General features: G+C 39.4%; 1 protein-coding gene across 1 annotated transcript; it reads left to right on the top strand.

Annotated features, from left to right (window-relative positions):
• On the top strand, nucleotides 1-27,487 carry LOC138910289 (uncharacterized). Its single transcript, XM_070201519.1, has 4 exons — nucleotides 1-57; nucleotides 175-699; nucleotides 26,466-26,642; nucleotides 27,467-27,487. Exons 1-4 carry the CDS (start codon nucleotides 1-3, stop codon nucleotides 27,485-27,487), a joined length of 780 nt encoding a protein of 259 aa, XP_070057620.1.
• The last annotated feature ends 365 nt before the right edge of the window (nucleotides 27,488-27,852 follow it).

Raw genomic sequence — 27,852 nt, 5'->3', positions numbered from 1 at the left:
ATGAATGAAGTAGGCACATTGAGTCTCTTCAATGAGGCGCAGCAGGCACTTAACCGGGTAAGGCACCAATACTCCATTTTGAATTTCACTTAGGTTTTGGTGTCACTCACTATTCTCGTCATTTTGCAGGCCTCAGTTCTTCACCATAAAATATGTCTTTGATATCGCTCCGAGATCAACCAGCTTGAGTTCGAGTTCAAGGAGCAGGCTCAAAAGAAGGATATGTACAAGCTCCGCAGTGAGCAACAAGGCGGGGCCATGAAGGATCTTCAGGCCGAGCTAGATAGGGCTCAGAAGGAAGCTTCGACCCTGAGGCGGAAACATGCCGACCTGGTCGAAAAGGTAAAGGTCTTTGAAGTTAAAAACGATGAGCTAGCAAAATACCAACCTGCCGACCTGGTTGAAATGAACGAGGTCCAAGCCATGGCTGATGGGTGGAAAAGCAAAATGGACTTGCTGGCTTCGAAGAAGGAAACCGCCCAGGCAAATCTGGCATCAGTAGAGGTCCAACTTCGGGTGGCAAAGGAGAAAGCGGACAAATGGTCCCAGTTGAATGATGACCTCCGAGAACAGTTGAGCTTGGCTGTCGTAGAGCGGGACACCCTCGGTAGAGAGTATGTGGTAATGAAGTCCAAGTTGGATACAACTTCTGCCGACGCCAAAGAGATGGTGGCCCAATACAAAGCCGACGTTGAAGAAGTAGATACCCGCCTGAAGACCAAGGCCGAATATATGAGGCAATTATTTCGAAGGGAGACCCTCGAAGAGATCCAAACCTGAGTTTCTCATTTTGACAGAGTTTCTCCGAACTTCTATAACAAAACCTCGATTTCATCATATTCCAAGTTGTTCCTCTTGATGGCACACGTGTAAGAGGTCACGTGCTCATTTGGATCTGTGGTTTCGTTATATTTCGGAATCTCGTGCATACGATACTTCTTCAGGATTGGCTTCGGTGCCACGCTCGGAGGAAAAGGCTTTTGGACAAACTTCTTGGAGTCCAGGCCTTTCAATATCGGAGGCGCTCCTGGGATTTGATCGACCCGGGAAGTATACGTCTCTACTTTCTTGTCATTTGCTTTAATTTTCTTTTAACCTGACTCCACCCATTTGGTCAATGCCTCGAGCATTTTCATTACTTCGGAGCTGACACCGGTCTCAGTTTCTCTCGGCCTTTCTGTGATCTGCTCATTTCTTCGGGTGCTTTCTCGGGATGGTTCAGGCTCAACTCTGCTGGGGGCGCGACTTTGATTTTGCAGATGCACTATCGCTGCCTGTTGGGCCTCTAACATTTTAAAAATTAACTGTAGACTGACCCCATCACCTTCGCCTTCGGGCCCCCCTCGAGCCGTTGGTCGGGCTCTTCCACGAACGCTGTTCTCAGGGTCGGCGGTAGGTTGGTGTCGATGGCCATATGTGAATTATCATTGACTGGGTCTGCAAGTGGGACTCTGTTGGGATCAGCAGGGGGCACCTCATTGCTAGGTACCATATTGTTATTTTTGCCATGATGGACAAACTCAGCATCAACGTATAAGTGAGCAGACTGAGAGTTTGACATTTTTCAAGCTGACCTGAAATTAAAATCTTAAAGAACAAGCGTAAAATAAGGTGTGTTATGGAAATTTGTATCAAACTACCACAATTATCCTTAGCCCCACGGTGGGTGCCAAACTGCATACCCTAAAAAATGGATAACAATTGAATTTATACGTAGTTTTAAGGATATGTTGATCAATTCAATACAAGTGATCAATGACGCTAGATAAGTAAATTAAAGATAGAATAAATAACCAAATCATTTGTGATGTTAAGTCCGAGCTCAGATCTGAGCTTAGTGATTGTTCAGCCATCGATTCGAAACCAAATACTTATGAAGAACTATGAGCAAAAATAAGAACTTTGAATAACTTAAAAGCAGAGAAAACAAATTTATATTGCCTTGATATGCGTGTTAGAGTATCCCCATTGAATAAAAATCATCTCCTTTATATAGTAGGAGAGTTTCATCCCTAGTACAATTCTAAAAAAGGTAAATATCATCTTTTTCGTTAATCATTGATCTGTTGCCGATACGGGTCAAGATTCGCGCTGTGATATCCGGTTGGGCGCGGATATCATAGCCCTTTATTAGTCATGTGCAACCGTTTGGTAATGTTTTTCCGAGGTCTTGGAGCTCGAACCGGATCCGGGAGGCGTGGTTTCGATGGCTCTGGTAGCAAGCGCTTAGTTCGGGCCTTAGTACAAGAGGTTCCTAGCTTCAATTCCGATTCCATGTAGTTATATCCTTGCTTCGTTTGCCCCCACCGAAAAATCGGGGTGCTCATTAGTCCGGTTTTACTCGTATACGCTTGGAACTAAACTTCTAACCGTAATTATTTTTGGTTTCAGATAAAACAATGATAAAAACCTATGGCTAGCTCGTCGGGATTAAAAAGTGGCAATTTTCCAAGGTTGAATTCGTCTCAGACATCCAACCCATAAATGGCATCAAAATCTTTCTTGAAATTTCAAATTCGAGTGCAAGAAATTTTGGTACTTCACTAGACGGTGATATTCACCTCCATTTTCATTATCTTGTTTACAGTGTCCATTTACATGCTTTGTGCTATTGACCTTCGGTATGGAGTGGAGGATTATAAGGAGTTGTTGTGAATGGACTGCTTCTAATAGATGCATGTCTGTTCCCATGATCGTTTTTGCTTATAAAAAATCCTAAACTTGCAAGTTGGATTAAACTTTAAATGCAAATTTTGAATTTTGATTTGTTCGACGTATAGCTTCACGAGAATAGCTTTCATCACTGTGTACAAAGATTAGAATCGCATGTCCTAATGTTTATATGAATTAGTATTTCTTTTCTTTTTTCCTTTTTTAATTAGCATTTCTTATATTGCATGTTAGCGAATTAATTTTTGTATAATTCATAGGTTTTAAGGATTTTGTTTAAAAGTTCTTTTTTAAAGAAGTTTATAAACACTAATATGCAAAGGTTTTTGCAAATGCTTTACATGCAGAAATCAAACATATGATGACCAACTTTGGAACTACATCTCAACTGCATACAGTATCATCTTAAATATGTTATTCAATTTGCTTTAGGGTAAACATCTTAAACTCTGATTGGCTTTGTTCTTGTTGTCCCCTGCTTCTGTAAAATCAATGATTTGAAAGTGTTAGATATAAAATTAATTTTTATACAATACATTCAAATTTAATTCTCGGCCAAATTGGCCTATGTCGCTAAAACAGGTGCTTTTTTTTTCGAGCAAATCCCGACAGGAGCGAAAGAAATCCCTTCTCCACTCAAGGCATCGAAGTAGGGGTGTTCGTCGGTCAGTACGGTACGGTATTTCGATATTTCGGTTCGGTATTTTCGGTATTCGATTTCGTAAAATGCTATACCAATACCGTACCTAATTAAATTCGATATGGTTTGGTTTTTCTCCTTTCGGTTTCGATTTATTCGGTTCGGTAACTTCGATTTATTCGGTTTGAATACTAACTAGTGCATAGAGTCATAGACGGTAATATTCTTAATTAAGGTACTCAAAAATACAAAACTAAAAATGTTTGTTGACAAAAAATTTGTCCAAAACCAGCAAATACCAACCTACAGAGAAAAAACTTAGAGAAATATCTTGTTACTTGCTTATAGTTAATTGATGAACTTAGAGAATAAAGGAAAGTAAAATTTTAGATTTCTTATATCTATATAATAATTAATAAAATATGTATTGTGTAATATAATAGATATTTCGATACGGTATCTGTATTTCGGTATTTCATTTTAAAATACCAAATACCATACCTAATACCATTTTTTTTAACTTAAACCAAATACCATACCGAATACCAAAATATCGAATACCGAATACCAAAATTTTCGATATCGATACGGTAATTCGATATTTACCAAATTATACACAACCCTACGTCGAAATCTTCCTTAAGTTTAGGAAGTAGATAGAAAGAGGACACAATTGGCACGTGAAAGCTTGCAAATTTTATTTCTATATCGATTAAATTTATAAAAATATAAGAAGAAATCGTCAATTCATTTGTTTATGACAGCAAGAAGCGTGGATAAATTTACTAAATACTCCATAATTACGATGAATGAGAGCTTTGACGTAACTAATAAAGTTGTTGCCATGTGACTACGAGGTCACGGGTTCAAGCCGTGAAAACAGCCTCTTGTAGAGATGCATGGTAAGACTGCGTACAATAGACCCTTGTGGTCCGACCCTTTCTCGGACTCCGTACATAACAAAAGCTTAGTACACTGGACTGTCCTTTACACCATAACTACTATGAATCTTTTGTTTTACAATATAGCTGAAATATATTGTCTACCGTAAATTTTAGGCAGTCCCACACCACTATATATACTAGAGCGACATGTAGATTCATATTTGATGCACCTAAAGTCCAAATTTCCAAAGAAAAGGACACAGCAACTGTTCAGGAATGAGGACAAAACCTATGAAAAAGGCAGAAATGGGAGCCTACTCTGATTGACTTTAATAAAATAAATTCGTTTGGAATATACAACTGCTTATATGGATTCGATCATACCACGGGATACCATCAGAATTCCAAAGTTAAGCGTGCTTGGGCGAGAGTAGTACTGGGATGGGTGACCCTCGAAAGTCCTCGTTTTGCATCCCTCTTTTAAAAAAAAAAAAAAAATACTAATATTATTGGCGTTAAGAAGAATATAAGCACGAATTCGTACATAAATTCTGTCGGTTGGACTAATCAAACTCAACTACAAATTCTTGTTTAGCCAACTTCTCTTCAGAACACATATCCCTTTCTTTTTTGTTTTTAAGGGAAAAGAAAAACTGGAGAAGAGTTCACTGAAATACATAGGAATGAGTCAAGAAATCAGCATCATTTACCTTGCCATTTTGGCAGCAGATATTTTAATTTAAGATCAATTCCACTTCAATAAAAGATGAGAAAACTTAATACATGTCACAGCCTACTCGTACTTTTAGGATAAAATTTAATATTATTCAAAGACTTTCATTTTTCGGGATACAAATATACATAGTTGAGTTACTTTTTGCTTATAAAAATTAGTTTCATGACTTTGATTTTAGTGCATGCAAGTTGGCGTTTATTTAAATTATTAAGATAAATAATAGAGCACCGAATATGTTTGAATAAACTTGTGTTACACTAATTTGGCATTTAACACAAAACAACGATATGTCCAATTAAATAATCTCATATCTCATGTCCTAAAATTCGACGATGGAAGTGGATCAACGTTTTCCAGTAATAGTCTAAATTAGTCTTGCACATCTAAATCTCTAGATCAATATAGTAGTTCCCTAAACTTTTTCTTCTATAATTAACTTGGATTATTTTTCATGAAAATACATGGAAATAAAGGCGAAGTAAAACATCAACGGCAAATATAGAATAGAGGAATCAAATGTCACTACATAATCAAACGGAGATATATTCTATGGGGGAAAATACGATATTTAAGATTACTTTTTATCTTTACTATATTTCTCACGTAAAGAAATAACTGGACAAATAAACATGTGCATGTGGCCATTAATTCTGGTTGGTTTCGAAGATATAGAAAATAGTTTTCCATTTTTTTTTTTCTCTTTAGAGGAGACATAAATGGCCATCTTTAGTTAGAAATTAATTAGTTGGGTAGCTTTCTAAATTCGAGTAAAATAATTCTTCACTTTTTTGACAGATAATAAAGTGGAAAATAGTTCATGGCATGTCTCACTAAATTAAATGCTCTAAAACGTCCTTGTGTACGCTCGCAATTTTCCCACACCCTTTTCCCTTAAATATCCTTTTTAGTAGGAAACGAAAACTATTTCTCACCCTTTTTTTAGTTGCAGAAAAGATATCTCTTTCTCTCGCTTTCAAAAATGATGCATGTGAAATTATGTGATCGCCCAATAGGTATCTTTAAATTTAATAATTAATTATATATTCTATAATCTCAAATAGCACCATTCAGTTTTTCTCCACTTGCGTGCACAAAATAAATTATAAATTTTTCGGGAAAGCTTTTATGTGAAAAATTGATTAAAATGTGAAATGGAGCTTCAAAACTTATTTGAGTTGATTTCGGTTAACATTTTGAGCAAACAGACTCGGATCGGTATTTTGACAGTTCCGGTAGGTCCGTATCGTGATTTGGGACTTGGGCGTATGTCCGAAATTTGATTTGTAGGTCCCTAACTCGAGTTATCGCCATTTATTGAAAATTAGAAGTTTGAAAGCTTAAAGATTTTCATGTTTGACTGCGGATTTGACTTTATTGATTTCGGGGTCGGAACCCGATTCTGGAAATTTGAATAGCTCTGTTATGTTATTTATGACTTGTGCGCAAAATTTGAAGTCATTCTGAATTCGTTAAATACGTTTCGGCACGAGTTTTGTAAATGGAAATGTTTGAAACTCCTAAATTTGAATCGAGGTGTAAATTATAATTTCGATGTTATTTGATATAATTTGAGACCCCGAGTAAGTCCGTATTATATTGCGGAACTTGTTGGGATATTTGGACGAGGTCTCGAGGGGCTCGAGTGAGTTTCGGACGTGTTTCAGATCATTTTTGTAAAAATTTGCAGGTCTAGTTCTGGTGTGCCGCACCTGCGCAATTTTTGGCCGCAGGTGCGTGACCGCTTCTGCGGAGGCAGTGTCCCTTCTGCGACTTTGAGGCCAGTGGAAAAACTTCGCTTCTACGAAGCTTGGGACGCAGGTGCGATGCCCGCTTCTGCCGTGCCAAGATCGCATCTGCGATCTTTCTCGCTTCTGCTACTTCCTTCGCGCTTTTGCGCAGTCGCTTCTACGACGTGAAGGATTGCAGGTGCAGTCCTCTGCTTGGCTGCCCTATTCCGTAAATGCGAGCTTTGTCTTGCAAATGCGAGTCCGCAAATGCGAAAATTTGTCCGCAAATATGAAAATACTGGACAGAACACATAAAAATCGGGTGTTAGCCATTTTTACTCATTTTTGAGTTTTGAGTCTCGCATTTGGGCGATTTCAAAGGGGGTTTTCACGACTTCGACTTTGTATGATTGGATTCGTCTCGGAATAGGTGTTTGGATTTCGTGAGTTTTTTCGAGATTCGAGACATGGTCCCCACTGTGAATTTTTTAGATAAATTTCGGATTTTAATTCGGAAAATTAGTAATTTCATATGGAATTAATTCTACAATTCGTGTTGAGTCTATTGAATTGTTTGTGACTAGATTTGAAGCTTTCAGACACTAATTCGCAAGGCATAGGTGTATTGGAATCTTGAATTTGGTTGCGAAGCGAGATAAGTGTCGTTGTTAACCTTGACTTGAGGGAGTAAGACTTATTTGCTACTTGATTTAATGTGTGAGCACAATGTATGTATGAGGTGACGAGTATTTATGCGTTGTGGTTGAGTCAAAGCATGCGGGTATAATTTGGTTATTGTGAATAATTGCCTATTTAATTAATATATTCCTGCTTAAGTTATTATTGTTTATTTGATCATTTTTCATAAGAATATTGCTAGTTTAATTGTTGTTGAATATTTTGGAAGGTGAGATCAGTATTCTGGTATTGAATTGATTGATAAGTATATATCCCCGCATTTAAATACTCTTCTGAATTTATATTATTATTTTCATGGTAAAGACGAGTGTTAAAGCACGAAGGGTGATTCCGTGCCATTTATATTATCCTTGCCAAGGTAAGAAAGAGTGTAAAAGCACGAAGAGTGATGCCGTGCCATTTTTAAATAGTGTAAAAATACGAAGGGTGATGCCATACCAGAAGAGAGTTAAAGCACGAAGGGTGATGCCGTGCCAATATTATTACTTATTTATCAATTTATGGAAAGAATGAGAGTAAAAGTACGAAGGGTGGTGCCGTACCATTTTCATATTATCAGCTGCTCATTTTATTGTTGATGAATTAATTGGTTAATATGTGACACTTCTCCTGCTGAAATTTCTATATCATTCCCCTTCGCATGTTCGCTCCCAAATTTATAAATTGTTAACTATTGTGTTATTGTTGTTTCGTATTTGTATATGCTTGTGCAGGTCGTTTACGTACGTTTCTTGTCGTTGCCTCGTCACTAATTCGTCGAGGTTAGGCTCGACACTTACGGAGTACATGGGGTCGGTTGTACTCATACTACACTCTATACTTCTTGTGCAGATTTTAGAGTTGGTCCCAGCGGAGTACCATAGACTTGCTCGGATTCAGCTACCCAGAGGAGACTTGAGGTATAACTGTACACCGCAGTTCTGAAGTCCCCTTTTATCTTATCTTAGTTGTGTACTATCTTTCAAACAGCTTGAATTTTATTCAGACCTTTATTTGTATTATTCTAGTAGCTCGTGCACTTGTGACACCAGATTCGGGGATGTATTTTGATGATTCAGTAGTTATGGTCTTTCGCACTTTATTTCATTAATTGACTTCCATTTAATTTAATTTGCTTTAAAATAGTTAAAATTATTCTAACATTGGCTTGCCTAGCAAGTGAAATGTTAGGCGCCATCACAGTCTCAAATATGAAAATTTCGGGTCGTGACAAATTGACAATTAAATCGACAAGAGTTGTCATAGTAATTAAGCTTTAAAGACTAGACAAAGGCGGATTAATTAATTAAGGGAATGTGTTATAAGTTCAATTAGTCCCTTTTGCTCCTATTCTGATTGCTAAGCTCCAAGCTAAAACATATTAATCACTATATTCCAAAAAAAAAAAATTACTAACAGTTACTTCAGCCGAAGCAGATCCGAATAATATTAAACTAAGAGGGTGTTTGGCTAAGCTTATAAGCTGGTCAAACTAGTTTACAAGTACTTTTTAACTTATTTACGCGTTTGGTAAATACCCAAAATGCTTATAAGCTAAAATTAGTCATAAGTCATAAGTTGGTCACCCCCAACTTATGGCTTTTTAGCTTATAAGCACTTTTAGTTTGACCAAGGCTTTTACTAGTTTATATTTCATAATATTTTCTAATTCACAAAATATTTTTCCCAAAATAAATTTTCTAACTTTCTTTTCATTCCATATTCATTGTTCATCTTTTTCTTTACAAAGAAACTTTTTAATTTATAACCTTTTGTAATTTTTTAAGGATATTTTAGTCATTTTAATAAAAAAAATAACTTATTAGCACTTTTCTACCAAATACATCAACTGCTTATTATCAGTTTCAGCCCGTCTATCCAAACACGTAAATGCTTATTTAAAAAATCAGCTTCATCACTTAAAAATACTTTTCAGCACTTCAAACTTATCGGCTATTTATAATCAGCTAATCCAAACGAGCTCTAATTTATGGCATAAATCCTTTATATGTCAAATTATAAATGCATAAGTTGATATTGATTGACCTTCATTTCATTCTTCTCTTTTTTTTTGGGAAAATTAAGGATACGCATATTGTATTCATGGTTGCACTCGTTTTACATTATCAAGTAGAGCAATGAATAACTTGGACGATCTGATTTAGATCATGTATTTAATTTAAGTAATAAAACAAGACAAAAAAAAAAAATCACCGATATCTAATTTAAGGCCATCGAATTAATTACTTTGTTATATATAGTTTGTCGAAAAGGACAAGGACAAGTTTTTATAGACGACATACTACTTCATGAGTTTGCTCAATCAAATAGTTAAGTGGATCTACAAATTACACCAAACTATTGTGCAGTTATGATTTTGAACTTTGAAGGGCCAAACTAAGTTAGGTAGCTGAAATGAAAAGCTACCTAATCCCAAAATTTGGATTTGACAACTGTAAATTTGTAATCTAGTTAGGAGTGCTTTTATCTTTGTTTGAACTAAACTCTAAAGGGATATATGGATAAATATAGGAAAAAGAAAAAAGAAAAAAGAAAAATAAAAAGACGAAATGTGTAACAATTAATGTGAACTACTCACCTATTGGAATTGATAGTGAATTTACCTATGTCTATAGTCTAAAATCACTAACCCCTAGCTACTTTTATTCTTATTTTCTTCCCAAATTCATAGCCTGTTTCTTTAAGAATTCATAGATTATTACCACTAATTATTTATATCCTATAAGTGCAATAAGTCGTCGTTCTAGTTGGACAGAATTTATGACTTTATTTATGGATGCCGGAAAATTAGCTGGACTTGGTACCAGAAATCCTAAGTTTGAATTAATCAGATTTTATCTCATGTTTTCCTTGACGAGTTCATTTCAGTGAACTTTCTTCATTTTTAGAAGCAATGGCCACACAGGTAATTCTGAATTCAAATCTTATCATAGTTCTTTGTCAAAAAGAATTTTCACGCATTCGCGTTAAAAAAAAGAAGAAGTAAAACTTACATGCACGGGAACGTACTGCCTAAATGCCTGTTAAAGAAGTTCATTATATCTAATGACATATTAAACCAAGATTCCTTTTTTTTTTTTAATAATCAGTGTCCGAGCCAGGTTATGCACACTCCAACTAGTTCCATGAGAAAAGTTGTTATATCCTGCCAGCTCTATTATTCAAAGTTCTAGTTCTTGTTCACCAGTACTTGGTCATTGTGAGTCCTGGATCGAGGGCGAAAATTTTCGTAAGGCTGTTGTCAAGTTTAGTATCACCTTCCTCAAGTGGTTTGATAATTTATTATCTCCTTTATCCGTTTAATCTTACGCAATTTATCATTTGAATCGAATTAATCCATGTATCCTTAAAACCAAAAATAAATTTAATTGTTATCCGTTTTCTAGGATAAACTGTTTGGCGCTCATCGTGGGGCTAAGGATAATAGTGGCAATTTGATATGAATTTTCATAACACACCCTATTTTCACTTGCTCTTTGAAGTCTTTAATTTTAGGTCAAGGCTTAAAATATTGAACTCCCAATCTGCCCCTTTGAATGTGGATGCTGAGTCTGGACACCATGGTGAGAACAACGATATGGCACCCAGTAACGAGGTGCCTCATGTCGACCCCAACGGAGTTCTAGCCGCCAACTCGATCAACACTAACTCACATGTGGCTATCAATTTAAACTTGTCTACCGATCCTAAGAACAACATCCATGGGGGAGTCCGATCGGTAGTCCGAAATACATGCGACGGTGAAGGTGATGGGATCAACTTGCGAGTAATCTTCGAAATGTTGCAGGCTCAATAAGCAGCGATAGCCCAGTTGCAAAACTAGAGCCGCGCCTCCAGCAGAGTCGAGCCCTAACCATCCCGGAAAAACGCTCGCAGAAATGAACCAATCGTAGAAAGGTCGAGTGAATCTGAACCTGGGACCAACCCCGAGATTATAAAAATGCTTGAGGAACTAACAAAACGGGTGGAATGGGGAGAAAAAAGATCAAAGCCAATGACAAAAAAATAGAAACCTACAATTCCAGGGTCGACCAAATCCCAAGAGCACTACCGATATTGAAGGGCCTGGATTCCAAAAAGTTTGTCCAAAAACCTTTCCCTCCGAGCGCAGCTCCGAAGACGATCCCAAAGAAGTTCTGCATGCCCTAAATTCCTAAATATAATGGAACAACTGACCCAAATGAGCACGTGACCTCCTTCACGTGCACCATCAAGGGGAACGACTTGGAAGATGATGAGATCGAGTCCGTCCTGCTGAAAATAATTCGGAGAGACCTTGTCAAAAGGAGTTATGATATGGTATAACAACTTATCTCCTAATTCTATTGACTCGTTTGCTATGCTTGCAGATGCTTTCGTGAAAGCACATGCCGGAGCCATCAAGGTCGAGACCATAAAGTCATACATTTTCAAAGTGAAGCAAAGAGATAACTAGATGCTCAGGGAATTCTTGTCCCGGTTTCAAACGGAATGAATGGACCTACCTCTGGTCGCGGACGATTAGGCCATCCAAGCCTTCACTCAAGGACTCAATGCTCAAAGCTCATTGGCTTCACAACAGTTGAAGCAAAACCTGATAGAGTATCTGGCGGTAACTTGGGCCGACGTCCATAACCGGTACCAATCAAAAATCAAGATCGAAGATTATCAGCTTAGGTCCCCTTCCGTGTCTGTTTATCCCGTCAGAGCTAATGACATATCAAAAAGAGACGTTGATCATGAACCAAGATCGAATAGAGGCTGGTATCAATTATACAATGAAGATCGAAGAGGTAATGGGCCTGGACAAAACCCTGTGAGAAGTGAAATGTGAGGTGACCGAGGACAAAATAACTACAGGCTCATGAGCAAAAGCGATTTTGACAGGCCCATCGGCCCTAAGGAAGAGCCAAGGTTATCAGAATACAACTTCAACGTCGATGATGCTGACATCGTATCTGCCATCAAACTGAAGATTGTCGACAACTGAGAGAGGGAGTAGCCCGGTTATTCAACAACGGACACCTCCGAAAATTCCTGAGTGATCGAGCCAAAAATCATTTCAGGAATAGGGACTCCAATAAGTAGATCGAGCAGGAGGAACCAACACGTCATTAACATGATTATCGGTGGGGTCGACGTCCCCTAGGGGCTGATGTTAAATCGTACCAAAGTGTCCATCTGTAATGACCCGGTCGGTCGTTCCGAGAGTTGTAGCCCCGTTTTACCCATTTTTGCTTACTTATGTGTTGTTGAGTTGCATCGAGTTGGTAGGTTTGGATCCGGAGTAGTTTTGGAGTGAAATAAGATACTTTGTCTCTTAGTTAGAAAGCTAAGTTAGAAAAGCCAACCGAAAGTTGACTTATGAGTAAATGAGTTCGGACTTGGATTTTTATGATTCGGTTAGCTTAGTTGAGTGATTTTAGACGTAGGAGTGCATCCGGAATATAATTTGGAGGTACGTGGTAGAATTAGACTTGAATTGGCAAAAGTTAGAAATTTGGCGATTTTGGTCGGTAGTGGAGAATTAGGTATCGGGGTCAGAATAGAATTCCGGAAGTTGGATTAGGTTCGTAGTGTTATTTATGACGTGTGTGCAAAATTTGAGGTCATTCGGACGTGGTTGATAGGTTTCGGCGTCGTTGGCGAATTTTAGAAGTTTAGAAGTTCTTAGGCTTGAATCCGAGGTGTATTTGGTGTTTTGATGTCGTTTTGAGTGTTCCGAAGGCTCGACTCAGTTCGTATATTGATATGTGGCTCGTTGGTATTATTGGTTGAGATCCTGAGGGCCTCGGGTGTGTTTCGGATGGTTAGCGGATTGGTTTTGGTGTTGGTGAGTTGCTGAAAATCTACTAGTGTGAGTTTTCTAGTGTTTCCGCACCTGCGGAAATGGGAGCCGCAGGTGCGAGGGTCGCAAGCGCGGAAGGTGGTCGTAGATGCGGAATTTTGGAAGCTGGGGATCGAGCCCAGGTGCGCAAGCTTGGCCGCACCTGCAAGCCCGCGGGTACAAGGAATAAGGCGCAGGTGCGGAGTCTGGGCGTTTAAGTGACTTGCGCAGGTGCGGTGGTTTGGACCGCAGGTGCGGTCGCGCGGGGGCGATTAAAAGGCCGCAAGTGCGAGAAGCCTGGGCAGAAGGTATATATTGCACACTTCATGAGTTTTTGCCCTTTTTCCACCATTGTTGAACGGTTTTGAGCTTTGGGGCGGTGTGTTTCAAGGGAGAATTACGAGACATCAGTGAGGTAAGTTGCTTGGGTTTATTTACACGCATTTACGATATTTTTCCACTGATTAGCCATGAAATTAGTAGGGGTTTAGGGTGAAACTGAGGGAGTTAGGGTTTGAGTTTTGGAGAGTTTTAAGTGAGGATTTGAGGGACCAAACGGAGTCTGATTTTGACAAATTTTATATGGTTAGACTCGGGTGAGGGCGAGGTTTGTTATTCTGCCATTTTTGACTGGTTTCGAGATGTGGGTCAGGTTTTGGTTGATTTCGGATTATGGCCTATTTATATAGCCTTTATTGTGGAATTCTATTCTTTAGCCTATACTGATATTAGATTTCTGGTTTTGGTTAGATTCGGAGCTTTTGGAGACCGAGTCTAGAGACGAGGGTATCCCGGAGTAGGATTTTACGCTGTTAGGTAAGTAACAGTTTTAACTCTGGCTTTGAGGGTATAAACGCGGAGATTTGACATCACGTGATTGTTTGGGAGTGATACCCATGCTAGGTGACGAGCGTGTGGGTGTGAACCGCGAAGGATTGAGACTTGGTCCGTGTCACGACCCGAAATTCCCTCCTTCGGACCGTGGTGGCGCCTAATATTTTACTTGATAGACAAGCCAACGTTAGAATAATATTAACAAATTTTAAACCATATTTAAATTAATAATCAAGGAAACAAAAGCGGAAGCAAAGTTTGTAACATAGTGAAATAATCCATAAAAATAACGGTATCTAAATACCATCCAAGAATTGGTATCACAAGTGCACGAGTTTCTAGAATAATACAAATAAAGGTCTGAATAAAATAAAGCTGTCTGAAAATAAACACACAGCTAAAGTAAAATAGACGGGGACTTCAGAATTGCGGACGCCATACAGTTATACCTCAAGTCTCCTTCGAATAGCTGAAATCTGAGCAAGTCTATGGTACGCCGCTGGGACCAACTCCGAAATCTGCACAAGAAGTGCAGAGTGTAGTATCAGTACAACCGACCCCATGTACTGGTAAGTGCTGAGCCTAACCTCGACGAAGTAGTGACGAGGCTAAGGCGGATCACTTACATTAACATGTACGCAATATTAATAACAACAACAAATAATAGAAATAAATCAGATAACTCATTTATAATAATTGAAGCCAACTCAGCAGTCATAGCCAATTATCATTCCATCAATTCTGTTGCAGCGTGCAATCCGCTCTCACAATATATTCACATTTAATTCTGTTGCAGCGTGCAACCCGCTCTCACAATATATTCACATTCAGTTCTGTTGCGGCGTGCAACCCGCTCCTCCAATATATTCATTTTAATCAAGTCTGTTGCGGCGTGTAACCCGATCCCCCAATATATATATATGTATGTCGACTTTTAAATAAGTCTGTTGCATATATGTATGTCGACTTTTAAATAAGTCTGATCCTCTAATATGGACTTTTAATAAGTCTATTGCGGCGTCCAACCCGATCCTCCAATATATTCATTATCATTAATTCTGTTGCGGCGTGCAACCCGATCCTCCAATATATTCATTATAATCAATACTGTTGCGGCGTGCAACCTGCTCCTCCAACATATTCATTTATCAATTCTTATAGAAGAAGTTTTCCCAATAAATGCAACAATTAATATAAAATTATAAGACAACAAGAATACAATAATTATGATTTAATTATGAAACAAACAAAGGCAAATAGCAAATTATTATGGAAATCAGAGAGAAAATATGCAGTTTAATATTTAATATGCTAAATGTCAAATAACAATCAAGGCACATAATTGAAATAGCATGTAACAATTAATGCAGGAAATCAAAAATTAATATTTGACAAAGAATATGAGAGAAAAAATTATTATAATAATTAATTCATTATTTAAAATAATTTATGATTTTTCAAGTAATTATGCAACAATTAATTTGACGACGTATAGACACTCGTCACCTCGCCTATACGTCAATAAAATCCAAAATTTATTAAAACATTTGGCAGTGGGACTGACAACTTAAATCTCGAAAAAACTACGAAATACGAACACACATTCCGAGACGAGTCCAACCATACAAAAATTATCCAATTCCGATATCAAATGGACCTTCAAATTTTAAATTTTTATTTTTTAGAAGATTTTAGAAAAATCTGATTTTTCTTCTATAAATTCACGGATTCATGATATAAATGAGTATGAAATCATAAAATATAATCAATATAGGATAAGGAACACTTACCCCAATGTTTTCCCGTGAAAATCACCCAAAATTGCCTCTTGAGGTTTTACGTTTTGAAGATTTGGGAAATGAATCAAAAATCCCGTCCAAAAGTCATTTTGTTCAGCTGCAGGTGTCACAATTGCGACCTGAGCTTCGCAAATGCGAAAAAACAATCGCAATTGCGATGCCCTTCACAATCCCGCTACCTTCGCAAAAGCGAAGATTATGTCGCATTTGCGAAAATTGGCCCTTCGCAATTGCGAGAACTGCTGGCCTAGGCTTTCTTCGCAATTGCGATAAAACTCTCGCAATTGCCATACCTGCTTGGTTCGCATTTGCGATGCCTGATCTCGCAATTGCAACAGGTTCAGTTATATCATCAAAATTTTCTAAGTTCAAAACATCTCGTGGCCTATCCGAAACTCACCCGAGCCCTTCGGGACCTTATCCAAATATCCCAACAAGTCCCGTAACATAATACGGACTTACTCGAGGTCGCAAATCACATCAAATAACATCGAAATTGTAATTCACACCTCGATTCGGACTTTGAGTTTTAAACTTTTCAATTTTCAAATTTTGTGCCAAAACATATTAAATGAATCCGGAATGACTTCAAATTTGGCACAGAAGTCATAAATGACATAACGGAGCTAGAGCTATTCAACTTTCCAGAATCAGATTCCGGCTCCGATATCAAAGAGTCAACCCCGTGGTCAAACTTGGAAGTCTTTAGCCTTTAAATTGCTAGTTCCGTTAAATGGCCATAACTTGAGTTAGGGACCTCCAAATTAAATTTCGGGCATACGCCCAAGTACCAAATCACGATACGGAGCTACCGAAACTGTCTAAACACTAATCCTGGTCCGTTTGCTCAAAATGTTGACCAAAGTCAACTCAGTTGAATTTTAAGGCTCTATTTCACATTTTAATCCATTTTTCATATGAAAACTTTCCAAAAAATTTTAAAAACTGCGCACGTAACTCGAGGAATGATAAATATTGCTTTTCGAGGTCTTAGAATATAAAATTACTTATTAAATTAAAAAATAACATTTTGGGTCATCACATTCTCCACCTCTAAAACAAACGTTCGTCCTCGAACGGAGTTAGAAAAAAGTACCTAAGTTGGTGAATAAGTGTGGATATTTACTCCGCATGTCCAACTCGGACTCCCAGGTAGATGCCCCTATCGGCTGACCTCTCCATTGTACCCAAGCTGAAGGATAACTCTTTGACCTCAATTGTAGGACCTGCCGGGCTAGAATAGCCACCGGCTCCTCCTCGCAAGTCAAATCTTTGTCCAATTGGACTGAGCTTAAATCTAACACATGGGACGGATCACCATGATATTTTCGGAGCATAGACACATGGAACACCGGATGAACCATTGATAAACTAGGTGGTAATGCAGGCTTATAGGCTACTTCACCCACCCTTTGAAGAATGTCAAAGGGTCTGATATACCTAGGGCTCAACTTACCCTTCTTTCCGAACCTCATTACACCTTTCATAGGTGAAAGCTGGATCAATATTCTTTCTCCAACCAAGAATGCAATATCACGAACTTTACGGTCGACATAACTCTTTTGCCTAGACTGAGCTATGCGAAGTCGATCCTGAATAATCTTGACCTTATCCAAGGCATCTTGTACCAAATCGGTACCCAACAACCGAGCCTCTCCCGGTTCAAACCAGCCAACTGGCGAACGGCATCACCTTCCGTATAATGCCTCATATTGAGCCATCTGAATGCTTGACTGGTAGCTATTATTATAAGCAAACTCTGCAAGTGGCAAGAACTAATCCCAAGAATCTCCAAAGTCTATAACACAAGCGCGAAGCATATCTTTCAATATCTGAATAGTGCGCTCTGACTGTCCGTCTGTCTGTGGATGAAATGATATACTCAACTCAACCTACGTGCCTAACTCACGATGTACAGCCCTCTAGAAGTGTGAGGTAAATTGCGTACCTCGATCTGAAATAATAGATACGGGCACACCGTGTAGGCAGACAATCTCACGAATGTAAATTTCAGCTAACCTCTCTGAAGAATAGGTAACTGCCACTAGAATGAAATGTGTTGACTTGGTCAACCTGTCCACAATGACCCAAACTGCATCAAATTTTCTTTGAGTCCGTGGGAACCCAATAACAAAATCCATAGTGATACACTCCCACTTCCACTCAGGAATTTCTAACTTCTGAAGCAAACCACCAGGTCTCTGATACTCATACTTAACTTGCTGACAATTCAGACACCGAGCTACATATGCAACTATATCCTTTTTCATTCTCCTCTACCAATAATGTTGCCGCAAATCTTGATACATTTTGGCGGTACCTGGATGAATAGAATACCCGAAACTGTATACATCTTCAAGAATTAATTCACGAAGCCTATCCACATTAGGCACACAAATACGACCCTGCATTCGTAGAACCCCATATTCCCCCACAACAACCTGTTTGGCATCACCATGCCGCACCGTGTTCTTAAGAACAAGTAAATGAGGATCATCATACTACTTCTCCCTGATGCACTCATATAAAGAAGATCGAGCGAATGTGCAAGCTAGAACCCGACTGGGTTCTGAAACATCTAACCTCACGAACTGATTAGCCAAATTCTGAACATCTGCAGCTAATGGACTCTCACCAACCAGAATATACGCAAAATTGCCCATACTCACTGCCTTTCTACTCAAAGCATCGACCACCACATTGGCCTTTCCAAGGTGATACAAAATGGTGATATCATAGTCTTTCAACAACTCCAACCATCTTTTCTGCCTCAAATTAAGATTTTTTTGTTTGAACAGATACTGAAGGCTACGATGATCAGTAAATACCTCACATGAGACACCGTTGAGGTAATTCCTCCAAATCTTCAGCGCATGAACAATGTCTGCCAATTCTAAGTCATGAACAAGATAATTCTTCTCGTGAACTTTCAACTGCCGCGACGCATATGCAATTACCTTGCCATCTTGCATTAATACTGCACCAAGCCCAATGTGAGATATGTCACAATATACCGTATACGATCATGAACCTGTGGGTAATACCAACACTGGCGCCGTAGTCAAAGCGGTCTTGAGCTTCTGAAAGCTCATCTCACACTCATCTGACCATCTGAATGGGACACCTTTCGGGTCAATCTGGTCAATGGGTTTGCTATAGATGAAAACCCTTCCACGAACTGACAATAATAACCTGCTAAACCTAGGAAACTCCGGATCTCTGTAACTGAAATAGGTCTAGGCCAATTCTGAACAGCCTCAATCTTCTTAGGATCCACCTTTATGCCTTCTGCAGATACAACATGCCCCAAAAAGGCAATTGAGTCTAACCAAAACTCACATTTTAAAAATTTGGCATATAACTGATTATTCTTCGAGGTGTGAAGCACACTTCGAAGATGCTACTCATATTCCTCTCGACTGCTGGAGTAAATCAAGATATCATCAATGAATACAACCACAAAAGAGTCCAAATAAGGCTTGAACACCCGATTCATCAAATCCATAAATGTTGCTGGGGTATTTGTCAACCCAAATGACATCACTAGGAATTCGTAATGCCCATACCGAGTTTAAAAAGCTGTTTTAGGGACATCAGAGGCCCTAATCTTCAACTGATGGTAACCAGACCTCAAATCGATCTTCGAAAAAACCTTGGCACCCTGAAGCTGATCAAATAAGTCATCAATTCTTGGATGCGGATATTTGTTTTTTATAGTGGCCTTGTTCAACTACAGATAGTCTATACACATCCGCATAAAGCCATCTTTCTTCTTTACAAATAATACTGGAGCACCCCAGGGCGAGACACCAGGTCTAATGAATCCCTGATCAAGCAAGTATTGTAACTGCTCTTTCAATTCGTTCAACTCTGGCGGGGCCATACGGTTTGGTGGAATAGAAATGGGCTGAGTGTCCGGAGCCAAATCAATACAGAAGTCAATATCTCTGTCGGGTAGCATCCCCGGCAAATCTGCAGGAAATACTTCTGGAAATTCACGAACAACTGGTACTGAGTCCATAGAAGGAGCATCCGCACTGGGATCGCGAATATAAGCCAAATAGGCTAGACACCCTTTCTCTACCATACGTCGAGCTTTCATATAAGAAATAACCCTGCTGGCAGAATGACCAGGAGTTCCATTCCACTCTAACCGAGGTAACCCCAGCATAGCTATGGTCACTATCTTGGCATGACAATCTAATATAGCATGATAAGGTGACAGCCAATCTATACCCAAGATGACATCAAAATCTACCATATCAAGAAGTAAAAGATCCACACTAGTCTCAAGATTACCAATAGTAACCACACACAAATGATAGACATGATCTACTACAACAGAGTCTCCCACCAGTGTAGATACAAAAACAGAAGCACTCTTAGAATCACAAGGCACAACCAAATATGAAGCAAAATAGGTGGACACATAGGAATAAGTAGATCCTGGATCAAATAGAACTGAAGCATCTCTATGGAAAACTGGAATAATACCTGTGATCACAGCATTAGATGACTCGGCCTCAGGCATAGCTGGAAAAGCATAAAATCAGGGCTGGGCCCAACCACTCTGAACTGTGTCTCTGGGACTGCCTCTAACCGGCTGGCCTCCACCTCTAACGGCCTGACCTCCACCTCTAATGGCCTGACCTCCACCTCTAATAACCTGACTCCTACCTATAGCTGGCTGAGCAGGCGGTAAACCAACCGGTGCCGGTATGATGGCACGAGAATCTTGCCGAGATTTGTTACTCGCCAATCTAGGGCAATACCTCCTGATGTGACCAATGTTCCCACACTCATAACACCCATCATGATGTCGTGGCTGCTAAAGCTGAAGCTGACCCTGGTGGACCGGATAACTACTGTAGTAACTCTGGAGTGGTGGTACACTGATAGGAGCCGAATGTGCACTAAATACTGGCTGCCCAAAGTAAGGCATAATAGGACTGTGACTCCCTGAAGCACCGGGAGATGCATGAAGTGCTGAATGAAACAGTCTGGGAGGATGACCCCTACCAAAATTACCTCTGCCTCCATACGAGGCACCACTAAAACCACCGAACTGACGAGGCCTCTTATCGGACCTCTGTCCTCTCTCCTATGCAAGAACGATCTCGATCCTACCTGCGACATTAGCAACCGCCTGAAAAGAAATCTCACTTCCGGTCTCCTTGGCCATCTGAAGTCTGATAGGGTGAGTGAGTCCCTCAATAAACCTCCTCAGTCTCTCTCCCTCCGTAGGTAGTAAAAGGAGAGCATGACGGGCCAAATCCACAAAATGGGACTCATACTAAGTAACAGTCATACTGCCCCGATGTAGACGCTCAAATTGCTTGCAGAATTCCTCTCTTAGTGTGATAGGGAGGAGATTTTCCAGAAATAGCTGAGAGAACTGCTCCCAGGTAAGTGCAGGCGATCCAACTGGTCGGGTTAATGTATAATCTCTCCACCACCTCTTGGCGGAACCCGTCATCTGAAATACAGCAAAATCGACCCCATTGGTCTCAACTATACCCATGTTCCGCAGCACCTCATGGCAGCGTTCAAGATAATCCTATGGGTCCTCAGAAAGTGTACCACTGAAGTGAACTGGAAAGAGCTTGGTAAACTTATCCAGTCTCAATAAGGCCTCAAAATACATGGCGGGCCTATCACCGATCTGTGCCGCAACAACTGGCCGAACCATCCCAACTGGTAGGGCTGCTGGAGCCTGATTCTGGGGAGCCATCTGCTCCAGAGCAGGAGTAGTGGGAATTTGTGCTCCTCCCCCAGCCTGTGAGATGGCTGGTGCCACTGGAAATATACCATTCTGGGCCATGCCCTCCATAAGACTTACCAAACGGACTAGAGCGTCCTGAAGTACTGGAGTGGCTATGAATCCTTCCGGGACCTGAACTGGTCCAACTGATACATTCTGAACTGGAACCTCCTCCTGAAAGTCCATCTAAGGTTCTACAACAAGTGCAGTTGCTCGAGCTCTGGACTGAGCTCTACCTCGGTATCTGCCTCAGCCTCTAGCACGACCTCAACCACGACCTCTACCCCTGACCATAGTTGCCACCGGGGGTTCTGGTCCCTGTCCATCGGTAGATGTATTACGTGTTCTCACTATCTGCGAGAGAATAAAAGTAGAATGGTTTAATCATCGATGATAGAATAAAATCGCATGATAGAATAAGAAAGAAGTGATATTATTCCTAAACTTCATAGCCTCTAAGAGATAAGTACAGACGTCTCCGTACCGATCCTTCAGACTTTACTAAGCTTGCTCGTGACTCGTGAGACCTATGTAATCTAGTGCTCTGATACCAACTGTCACGACCCGAAATTCCCTCCTTCGGACCGTGATGGTGCCTAACATTTTACTTGCTAGACAAGCCAACGTTAGAATAATATTAAAAAACTTTAAACCATTTTTAAATTATTAATAATCAAGGAAAGAAAAGCAGAAGTAATGTTTGTAACATAGTAAAATAATCCATAAAAATAACGGTGTCTAAATACCATCCCAGAATTGGTATCACAAGTGCACGAGCTTCTAGAATAATATAAATAAAGGTCTGAATAAAATAAAGCTGTCTGAAAATAAACACACAGCTAAAGTAAAATAGACGGGGACTTCAGAACTGCGGACGCCATGCAGTTATACCTCAAGTCTCCTTCGAATAGCTGAAATCTGAGCAAGTCTATGGCACGCCGCTGGGACCAACTCCGAAATCTGCATAAGAAGTGCAGAGTGTAGTATCAGTATAACCGACCCCATGTACTGGTAAGTGCTGAGCCTAACCTCGACGAAGTAGTGACGAGGCTAAGGCGGGTCACTTATATTAACCTGTACGCAATATTAGTAACAACAACAAATAATAAAAATAAATCAGGTAACTCATTTATAATAATTGAAGACAATTCAGTAGTCATAGCCAATTATCATTTCCATCAATTCTGTTGCAGCGTGCAATCCGCTCTCACAATATATTCACATTCAATTCTGTTGCGGCGTGCAACCCGCTCCTCCAATATATTCATTTTAATCAAGTCTGTTGCGGTGTGCAACCCGATCCCCCAATATTTATATATGTATGTCGACTTTTAAATAAGTTTGTTGCGGCGTGCAACCCGATCCTCCAATATGGACTTTTAATAAGTCTGTTGCAGCGTGCAACCCGATCCTCCAATATATTCATTATCATTAATTCTGTTGCGGCGTGCAACCTGATCCTCCAATTTATTCATTATAATCAATCCTGTTGCGGCGTGCAACCCGCTCCTCCAATATTTTCATTTACCAATTCTTATAGAAGAAATTTTTCCAATAAATATAACAATTAATATAAAATTACAAGACAACAAGCATACAATAATTATGATTTAATTATGAAACAAACAAAGGCAAATAGCAAATTATTATGGAAATCAGAGAGAAAATATGCAGTTTAATATTTAATATGCTAAATGTCAAATAATAATCAACGCACATAATTGAAATAGCATGTAACAATTAATGCAGGAAATCAAGAATTAATTTTTGACAAAGAATATGAGAGAAACAATTATTATAATAATTAATTCATGATTTAAAATAATTTATGATTTTTCAAGTAATTATGCAATAATTAATTTGATGATGTATAGATACTCTCCACCTCGCCTATATGTCGTTCACATGTATTTCACATAATAAATAATTTAAGGGTTATATTCCCTCAAGTCAAGGTTTGACGACACTTACGTCGCTTTGCAAATTCCAATCAATTGCTCAACCACAATTTTTTCTTTTAAATTTGACTCCAAAAGCTTCAAATCTATTCACAAATAATTCAATATACTCAATACGAATCATAGAAATTAATTCCATATGAATTTACTAATTTTCTGGATAAAATCCGAAATTCATTAAAATATTTGGCAGTGGGACCCATGTCTCAAATCTCGAAAAAACTTACGAAATCCGAACACCCATTTTGAGATGAGTCCAACCATACAAAAATTATCCAATTCCGATATCAAATGGGCCTTCAAATCTTAAATTTTCGTTTTTTGGAAGATTTTAGAAAAATCAGATTTTTCTTCCATAAAATCACGGATTCATGATATAAATGTGTATGAAATCATGAAATATAATCAATATAGGCTAAGGAACACTTACCCCAATGTTTTCCCGTGAAAATCGCCCAAAATCGTCTCTTGAGGTTTTAGGTTTTGAAGATTTGGGAAATAAATAAAAACTCCCGTCCAAAAGTAATTTTGTTCAGGTGCAGATGTCGCAATTGCGACATGAGCTTCGCAAATGCGAAGAAATACTCGCAATTGTGATGCCCTTCACAAACCCGCTGCCTTCGCAAATGCGAAGATTATGTCGCATTTGCGACAATTGGCCCTTCGCAATTGCGAGAACTACTGGCCTAGGCTTTCTTTGCAATTGCGATAAAAATCTCGCAATTGCCATACCTGCTTGGTTCGCATTTGCGATGCCTGATCTCGCAATTGCGAGATTAGAGGCCTACAACAGGTTCAGTTATACCAGCAAAATTTTTTAAGTTCAAAACATCATGTGGCCTATCCGAAACTCACCCGAGCCCCTCAAGATCTTATCCAAATATCCCAACAATCCCGTAACATAATACAGACTTACTCGGGGTCTCAAATCACATCAAATAATATCAAAATTATAATTCACACCTCGATTTGAACTTTGAGTTTTAAACTTTTTAATTTGCAAATTTTGTGCCAAAACATATTAAATGAATCCGGAATGACTTTAAATTTGGCACAGAAGTCATAAATGACATAATAGAGCTATTCAAATTTCCAGAATCGGATTCCGGCTCCGATATCAAAAAGTCAACCCCGTGGTCAATCTTGGAAGTCTTTTGCCTTTAAATTGCTAGTTCTGTTAAATGGTCATAACTTGAGCTAGGGACCTCCAAATTAAATTTCGGCATACGCCTAAGTCCCAAATCACAATACGGAGCTACCGGAACTGTCAAAATACTGATCCGGGACCGTTTTCTCAAAATGTTGACCAAAGTCAACTCAGTTGAGTTTTAAGGCTCTATTTCACATTTTAATCTATTTTTCACATAAAAACTTTCCGGAAAATTTTATGGACTGCGCACGCAAGTCGAGGAATAATAAATGGTGCTTTTCGAGGTCTTAGAATATAGAATTACTTATTAAATTTAAAGATGACATTTTAGGTCATCACAGTCCGTCCCGTGAAGCTGTGAGGCCTAATGGCTATTATCTGTGGTTATGTATTTATTTGTTATTGAACTTGTTTGCCTTCATGTTAGAGATCATGCTTAGGCTTTATTCATGCTCATATTATTTACACTCAGTCATAGATATTATTATACATGTTTACCTTAGTCTCTATTATTTTGCTAATATGCAATGATACTTGACGTGGGTTGTGTTTCCCTTATTTGTTGATGATGGTGAGGCTAGAGAGGTACATGACTGAGTGAGGTCGAGGGCTTGTTGTGAGGTATTTGATTGAGGCACGTGAGTTGTCCGTGCGGATCCAGGTATTGATACCATAGCGCGTGAGTTGTCCGTGTAGCACGTGAGTTGTCCGCATAGCACGTGAGTTGACCGTGCAGATCCATGGATTTATATTATGGCACGTGAGTTGTCCATGAAACATGTGAGTTGTCCGTACTTAGCGCTTGGGCTTTGGGAGCCCCTTCGGAGTCTGTACATACCCCCAGTAAGCGCATATACCTATTGAGTGATGAGTGCGAGTGTCGAGTGTCGAGTGCTGAGTGATGGAGTGACATTGCTGTGAGGTTGCATTTACGTTTGTTGTTGCTGCATTTACCTGTTAATTTCTTTGTGGCATTTGTTGGTTTTATGGAATTTACCTGTTTATTCATGTTTATTTTAAATTGTGATAAAGAAATAATTGAATTGTTCTACTTAGCTCGTCACTACTACTCAGTTCCTTAGTTATTTCTGTTACTACTGAGTTGGTTGTAATCATGCTACACCCTGCACTTTATGTGCAGATCCAGGTTAGTTAGAGTGCAGCGATCGTTGAGTTCAGGCCGGCTATCGTTGGAGACTGCAAGGTAGCTGCTAGCGTCTGCAGGACCTTGTTACTCCTTTTATCATTTCTTCTTTTGGACTGTATTGACAGTTAGACATTTTTATTTCTTAGTTCATAGATTTAGACGCTCATGACTTAGTGACACCCCGATGTTTGGGGCTCATTTTCGTATTTTCTATAATTATATTTAGAGTTGATTTAGTTTATGAAAAATTCAAATGTTGGAAATGTTTTATTAAATTCTTATAATCGATTTAGTAGTAATATTTTGGGAAATAGGCTTGCCTTGTAACACAATAGGCGCCATCACGACCATGGTTAGATTTTGGGTCGTGATAAGTTGGTATCAGAGCCTAGGTTACATAGGTTTCACGAGTCATGAGCGGGTTTAGTAGAGTCTTGCGGATCGGTACGGAGACGTCTGTACTTATCTTCGAAAGGCTACAGAACCTTTAGAAAAATTTCACATTCTTGGTTTCTTATCGTGAGTTATGTGTATTCTAGTAACTAAACATCTGTTATTTCATTCTCTCACAGATGGTGAGGACTCGTGTTACCGGTTAAGAGGGAGAGAGTATATGGGGTTACCTTTGATGAGGTTGTCGACATTGCTTGACAGATTGAGATGGTTCGAGGTCAGGAGAGGGCTGAGAGGGAGGCTAATAAGCCTCGTGGTCAGGGTGGTTTCAGTGGTGCTCCTCAGGGAGGTCAGTTTCAGCAGGGCCAGTTTCAGCAGAGTCAGTCATCATTTAGTGCATTGCCAGCGCAGGCTTCTCATTATGCCCCGCCTGCTCAGGTATCATCGGGTAATTCTTTTGGGCATCAGGAGCAGCAGTTTCGTCAGAGGAGGGGTTGTTTTGAGTCCGGGGATTTTGGTCACATTGGAGATATTGCCCTAGGCTGTTGGGTGGGACTCCACAGCGGAGTACTCGACCAACGGCACCAGCACCAGTTCGTCCACCACCCGCCCAGCCACCTAGGGGTGGAGTTCAGCCAGCTAAGGGCAGGGCCCAGTCACCTATGAGTCGCCCGATAGGGGGAGGCAGATTAGGGGGTGGTCAGGCCCATTTCTATGCCCTCCCAGCCAAGCCAGACTCTATTGCTTCAGATGCTGTGATTTCAGGTATGTACTTCTGTTAGACTCGTTCGAGGACGAACGTTTGTTTAAGAGGGGGAGGATATAACGACCTGGTCGATTGTTCCGAGAGTTGTAGCCTTATTTTCCCCATTTCTGCTTATTTATGTGTTGTTGAGTTGTATCGAGTTGGTAGGTTTGGGTCCGGAGTAGTTTTGGAGTGAAAGGAGACACTAAGTCTCTTAGTTAGAAAGTTAAGTTAGAAAAGTCAACCGGAAGTTGACTTATGAGTAAAGGAGTTCGGACTTGGATTTTTATGATTCGGTTAGCTCGTCACTACTACTCAGTTGCTTAGTTATTTCTGTTACTACTGAGTTGGTTGCACTCATGCTACACCCTGCACTTTATGTGCAGATCCAGGTGAGTTAGAGCGCGACGATCGTTGAGTTCAGGCCGGCTATCGTTGGAGACTGCAAGGTAGCTGCTAGATTCCGCAGGACCTTGTTACTCCTTTTATCATTTATTCTTTTGGACTATATTGACAGTTAGATAGTTTAATTTCTTAGTTCATAGATTTAGACGCTCATGACTTAGTGAAACCCCGATGTTTGGGGCTCGTTTCCGTATTTTCTATAATTATATTTAGAGTTGATTTAGTTTATGAAAAATTCAAATGTTGGAAATGTTTTATTAAATTCTTATAATCAATTTAGTAGTAATATTTTGGGAAATAGGCTTGCCTTGTAACATGATAGGCGTCATCACGACCATGGTTAGATTTTGGGTCGTGACACCATCACAAGGGATAAACGGACTCGAGATTACGTGCATGAAGGAACTGTATCTTTTAACGATAAGGACGTTAAAGGCATCGTGCAGCCGCACAATGATGCACTGGTAATATCTGTATTCATAAATAAATCTCGAGTTA

This window comes from Nicotiana tomentosiformis, chromosome 4 (assembly GCF_000390325.3).
Source record: "Nicotiana tomentosiformis chromosome 4, ASM39032v3, whole genome shotgun sequence".
Classification (NCBI taxonomy): domain Eukaryota; kingdom Viridiplantae; phylum Streptophyta; class Magnoliopsida; order Solanales; family Solanaceae; genus Nicotiana; species Nicotiana tomentosiformis.
Note: the sequence above shows the minus strand (reverse complement) of the source record. Positions and strands in the feature narration are given on the sequence as shown.

What these genes read in the sequence shown, in the direction of transcription:
- LOC138910289 (XM_070201519.1), top strand. Translation starts at nt 1, where the DNA reads ATGAATGAAGTAGGCACATTGAGTCTCTTCAATGAGGCGCAGCAGGCA. An exon ending in ACAAAGCCGACGTTGAAGAA is followed by an intron (nt 700 to 26,465) that starts GTAGATACCCGC and finishes ATTGCTTGACAG; the next exon opens with ATTGAGATGGTTCGAGGTCA. An exon ending in ATTATGCCCCGCCTGCTCAG is followed by an intron (nt 26,643 to 27,466) that starts GTATCATCGGGT and finishes CTATATTGACAG; the next exon opens with TTAGATAGTTTAATTTCTTA.